This window comes from Dermacentor silvarum, chromosome 2 (genome assembly GCF_013339745.2).
Source record: "Dermacentor silvarum isolate Dsil-2018 chromosome 2, BIME_Dsil_1.4, whole genome shotgun sequence".
Classification (NCBI taxonomy): Eukaryota; Metazoa; Arthropoda; class Arachnida; order Ixodida; family Ixodidae; genus Dermacentor; species Dermacentor silvarum.
In genome coordinates, this window is record NC_051155.1 from 121,603,078 (window position 1) to 121,609,247 (window position 6,170).

A 6,170-nucleotide genomic window follows, 5' to 3' on the forward strand; every position below is an offset into this window, starting at 1 on the left:
ACTCACGTTTCTCAGGACACATTAAATGAACAACAAAACTAACCTTGCGTAGCTTACGCACTCACAAGAACCTTTAAACGAAACCACATCTTCTATTAACTAATTCCACGCAGGCTTAATAGAAAACTCGGAACAGTGCTGTTCTGTTTCCTTCTGTTCGCACAGGACATGCTCTAATGGAATCGTACCAATGCTTCTTAGCGTAAATGATTCACTTACTGAAAACCAACGCGCTCAACCTTAAAAAGAAAACTTACGCTTTTAGAAAAGGTTAACTGATACACACGTGCTTTATTGCAGGCATTGAATAAAATGACCTTGACGTTTCAAGTCACTCACAAAAAAAAGAAAGCCTAAGTACTCCTTAACGATGACTTTGCGAAACTAAAGCTTTATGCAAAACACATCTTTCAAGCTTAGCTCCTCAAACGAAAACATTAACGAAGCTTATAACTTGCCAATGAAAGAAACTCTAGCTTCAAATCGCAAAAATTATCAAATGCTCAAAAAAATAACGAAACAACACGGTTGTTTCTAAGGAAATAGTTTTTTTGTCCATCGTTCCGACTGTTTACGATGGACTCATACTTTTAAGCCGTACTCGAGGTGGTTGCAGTTTGAAAGCTCTTCTAACAAACCAAGAACAACAAAAGGTGTGGCAATTCATCAGCTCTTTCCAGACATCACAGTCTCCTGCCAATTTGTGTCCTGGAGGCACGCTTTCATTATGACCTCGGCTGACTGCGTTGCGTCTCCCTACCACCTCGTCTCGTCCTGCCACCTTGAGCTCCCTCATAATGCATGCTGCACCCCGAAAAGAATGACGGAATGACTAGGACTATATATAATTGCCCCATGCCCTTTGTCCGCGTTCACGCAGAGCATGATTCTGTGATTCTTTTTGTATGTGGGCTAGGTCACACTTGAAATGAACACGTTGCCCACGGCGATCGCACCTTTCCTTTTCTTGCGCCATGCCTTTTTGTGGCTTTCGCTGTTTTCGGCTGCACTACATTCTTCACCGCATTTTGATCTTTACATTGCTTCTTTCTACGGCGCCTTTTCCTCACACTCACTTTTGAGCCATCTGCTCGCGCCTCATGCTGACCATTAAGTATCTTGTCAGTCCGGATCACTGTCTTTTCCACACAGTCTGAGTGATTAAGAATTAAATCATCTCTCTTTTTGCTTTGACTGGCGGACAGCTCGACCGACTCTGGAACAATGCAGCTGGCTTTACTTGAATTACGCAACTCGCAATTCTGTGAACTGCGCTCTGCTACACTGTCCAGCTCATGCTGTGCATAGACACACAGCGTGTTGGTCTCGATCGCTGTCTCACCCACACAGTCTGAATGATTTTCTAAATCATCGCTTTCTTGGCTACCCAGACTGGCGGACAGCTTCACCGATCCCCGAACAAAGCATTTGTTTGACTTTGAGCAACGCAGCTCACACTCCTGCGAATTGCCCTCAACTGTGTTGTCCAGCTTGGACTGCGCTTCGGCACGCAGCCCTGGCTCGACGTGGGTGCTCATGTAGGTCGGGTCAGCAGCATTCTTTACTTCGTTAACGACCTTGTTAACATTACCTGCGACATACACACACGGTCACTGTGCCAAGTAATTTACAGCTGGCCTAGCTGTCTCCACAGTGCTCTGTTGGCACAGCACCTCGTCGCTCTTACTACGGCCTTCAACGGCCTCTGTCGCCACTAAGGCATCGTTACCAGATAACACGTTCGGTTCACTTACGAATGTACTGCTAAACTCACAGGTAGTACTCTTCACTTCGGCTTTCGAAGAAAATCTGCAAGCGAGTTTCTCACACTATTACTGCGTACCAACTAGTACTGATTTCTTTGGCTGCCGTTGTCTTTGTTCGATCCACACTTAAAGCTCTTTGTTCAATGCTGCCATTACTTTTTCGTGCTAATGCCGTTCTCGTTCACGCTTCTGTGTTTCCTATACTACTTCCCAAGCAATCTCAATGCTTTTGTCATCCTTGCCACTACCTTTAATTGCCTTTTGGATGGCTGTCCCGGTCCTTGTCTCGTCCGCCTCAACGTCCAAAACGTCACACACCAACAAGTCTGACATCGTCAACCTTCTAATAAGATCCATGGCCGCTGCCCTGAATGGTGGTTAGAACTGTTTCCTTAAATAATTTGTGCAAACTCAAAGTATGTTCAAATGCCCGATTCCCAGAACAATCAATGTAAAGACACAAAATCTGAAGTCTGGCGAATCAAAGGAAAAAACCGCGCACTCACCCATGGATGCAGCCCCACGACATCTGGTTCATCTGTCCGCTGTTTCCAGTTGCATACGACTCCCTGGGCCGAAGGCTCATTCTTCTTCGCTGTTCCCAGTTTCTCCGGACTCTGATCGAACGTTCATCCCTGTCGCTGTCCCGAGTTGTTCAGGACTCTTTTGTTTGAAGGCTCATTCTTCTTCGCTCGAAGTCATCCTTATCGCTGCCATCAGTTATTAGATCTAGCCGTTCAGTGCGGGAGTTGGGCGACGTTGAGGAACACTTAGAGAAATGAAGGTTTATTTACATTATGTACAGGAGTAGAACAAAGCAAATAACAGTAAGAGAGTCATCGTTATGGCCGGCAGCACATCGGACGCTGCGGTCCGCAGCAAGAGGACCAACTCTCTTCTCTATCTTTCTCTCGCTTATACCCCTTCAGTCTGCCGGGGTCACGTCATTTTCAGCTAATCGTTGAGTTCGCTCAGGTGTCGTCATTTTCCTCCTATCGTAGGGCCCGTGCAAGTGGCGTCATGTTCAGCCAATTTCAGCCATGTTCAGCCAATGTTCAGCCAATGGGGACACTCCAAGAGCTCTACTCTCCAATGGCTGCCTTCGTCCAGCGTTTTTTCCTCACCTAGTAGGTGCTCAGCTGGCTGGAGGGGACGGGTTGTTCTTACACGACATTACAGAGTAGCAAAGCAACTCTGCTCGGGACTGGGTCAACTGCATCGAGCCGTACCGGCCTCCCATTGCACTTTCGGGAAGAGTCACACGGGGGGGACAAATGCTCCACGCGCGGCACACGAGGTAGGGATAGCCAACCGGTTTGACAAGTCCGATATCCCAGTCGATGCGCACCTGTGCACCTGTGCACCTGTGCACCATGATTGACAGGCGATGGCGAGTGGTTGCAGTTGAAGAACTTGATCCATGCCGGGAAAAGGGTCCGTATCTAACAGCCCTTAAAGCCTTTATTCTTGCGTTCGTCCCCACGCATAACACAGTGGTGGCAGCTGGCCGCATGCTTTCGTAAGTACGTTGTCACCATTCACGATCGTGTCGATAGCAACCGCGGTTTCATCCGCACTTTTTGTAGCAATTGGTAGTTTCATATTGACTTGGTGTGTGCGTCGGCCACCGGCCTTCAGAATTGCAAGGTCACTATTTATGATCGTGTCGATACCGGCCGTGGTTTCATACGCAGCGGTTGCGGCAAACAGTAGTTTCACTTTGACTCAGTGCAAAGTTGTCGAAGATGAAGAGCACCGGCTTCATCACGATTGTCTGACAATTTGTGGGTGACCAGCTCAATGATGAAAAAACAATCGGGATGTGCATGCAGTAGTGAAAAGCCTGTCTCAGATGAAGATGCGCGCCATGGACGTGCTGCGAAGGAAGTCGCGAGACCTTCGCCGCTGCAAGCGCTAATCAGTCAATAGATGAGGAGAATTCGAAGGTTCTACTCCGGTGGCGGCTGCATATGTCATTTCTTTTTTGGACATGTGCATGCTGATAAGAGGGCAAAAGTTATAAGGAAGGCAAAATAAGGAAGCCAGATGATCTGTATTCATTCGTGTTTGACATTAGCTCTCTCATTTTTAAGGTGCAACATACTAAACAAGTTTTTGCCTCATGTGTTCAGACTATCAAGCAGCTGCTTCCACTTTATGCTGAAATCAGACTGTCGAGTAGCGAGACATCACAAAATATATAGGCAGCACACAACACAGGAATTGTCAGTCAAGGAGACAATATAACAGTCTTTGCTTACCGAGTGTATCTGTTGAAGCACAAATCGTGTCCAGCTCTGCACGAGTCGTGGGAAGTTGACCTTCTTGCGAGCATCATCCGAATCGGAAAGTAAGAGGCCCAAGGCAGACGCTTCCGGGATAGTCCGAAATGCACGAAGAAAATTGCTTGCCTGTGTAAGTCAGCAAAGATGGCACTATCATTTAGTGACAGAGTTTGCATCAGTTCTCGTGAAAAAAAAAGAAAAACAATACAGCTCTTTAATCTTTTAATAACTTTTCGAAATCATGAAAAAGTATCATCACAGGCTAAAGTAACATTACTATTGATAGAAAAAACAGTGCCTGCAATGATGGGCAAACATTTTAGTTCACATAAACAAAAAGGCTTTGCAAACGAAATAACAATAATGCCAGCCAGGCTGAATTTGCTTGATTTTTGGTTTACAAAAACCTTGTGGCCAAATGTCTGAACAGTATCTACTAAGCTAAAGCAGAAACTATTAGAGTTAAGTGCATCACAAAATTTGAAGGTTTTCCAGGGTCTTGAAAATTGCACTCGAATGTTAAAGGATTTGCAAGGGGCTACCAGGACTGCTTACAAACTATGCAGAAAAGTTAGGAAGCACAAAAACTGTTGTGATCCAACCAAAAAGTTACAATGGCAAAAAGACAGGTGACCTAGGTTTGTGGCTGTTAGATGTAGAAGAGAAGCTACATTAAGGAATGAACATTTCCTGTGAATATGAGGTGTGTTCAAAAAGAAACCAAGCTTTTGCTATAAGACCTTTACTGCTTATGGTACAACATTTTAAGTGCTGTCCCCTTCAAAGCAGTCCCCTCTACTGGCAATGCACTCTTCCCATCTTGTCTTCCATTTTTGGAAAGCCTCCTGGAACGCACTTTCTGGAATGGCGCGTAGGTCTCTCCTCAATTGTCCTGGATCTCCTCTACGGTTTGGAAAAGACGTCCTTTCAAGGCGGTTTCCAGGTTGGAGAAGAGAAAAAAGTCTGCTGGGGGCTAGGTCCAGAGAATATGATGGGTGGGGCACAACAGGTGTGTGGTGTTTCGCTAAGTAGCTGCGGACAAGGAGCGATGCGTGAGCCGGGGCATTGTCATGATGCAACATCCAAGCCCGATTTTCCCACAATTCAGGGTTCTTACTGCGCACAGAATCTCTCAAACGTGCTAGGCTTCCCTCGTAACTTCTTTGTTGTACCGTCTGACCATGTGGCACAAATTCCTGATGGACAATGCCTATGCAGTCAAAAAACACAGTCAACATCACCTTCATTTTTGGCCAACTCATGCGTGCTTTTCAGGGTTCGTACACAATATTTGGCTGGAATTCAAGGACATTTCAAGGATTTCAAGGATGCAAAAAGGCAGAATTCAAGGAGTGTTAGCGTAATTTTATTTCCTCACATGACTTAGGAAAGGAGCCCGATTTTTCGCATTAAATTTCTCTTTCAAGAGCTGTTATCCCGCTTCTTTTTCTTGGCTGTCGACGGAAAACTTCGTCGCCTTTCGCCTTTCTGGTGGCTCTTCAAGGCAGATTCCAAACCATTGAAGTTGCAATGTCGACCGTCTTTCTGACATAAGGAGCAATTGCTCGATAGGATCGCTGGTTACGGTCTCACCCAGTGACGATAGCCCGTATGTTGCAGCACGCAGGCTGAAATTTGCACTTACCGCCTGGCATCTTGTCAAAGTAAACACAAAACGCAAACGCGAACTTACTGAAATGGCCGCGCACGAGGACGACAAACGGCCCGACTTAGTACCTAAAAGACACTACTAGTGTGAGAGAGGGTGTCGGTGGTATCAGCACGAGTGTGCTGCTGCCGCCGCCGGCCACTTGGTGCGCTGCACTTCGAGACTGTGCCAGACCATGCTGAGACATGGGCGGACTTCAGGCAAGACACGACGCGAGTCTCCCATTTGCCGGCGATCTGCTCCTATGTTCTTGTCCCAACCCGCAATACGTTTCGGGGTATGCGGACGCGCTGGGTAATGAGATGAGCCGTTCTTTCGCGTCTCTGGAAATCGCGGTTTCGCGACCAGTTCAAAGTTTCTTTAGACGACGAGTGCACACATAGATGCAAAAAACCACTCACAATAAGAAAAGACTGACAAAGCGGCAGCAAGGCGAGAAATGAAATAAGC

At 46.5% G+C, this 6,170-nt stretch overlaps 1 protein-coding gene across 14 annotated transcripts in view; it reads right to left on the minus strand.

The window, feature by feature from the left end:
- Nucleotides 1-6,170, minus strand: part of LOC119441720 (PAN2-PAN3 deadenylation complex catalytic subunit PAN2) — a 201,891-nt gene that overhangs the window by 60,382 nt on the left and 135,339 nt on the right. The window contains exon 13 of one of the 14 annotated variants that reach the window (XM_049661559.1): nt 4,028-4,177. The exons of the other annotated variants lie outside the window; for them this stretch is intronic. Coding sequence (XP_049517516.1) covers nt 4,028-4,177 — 150 coding nt within the window. The remainder of the gene's footprint in view (nt 1-4,027; nt 4,178-6,170) is intronic. 14 annotated transcript variants of the gene reach the window in all.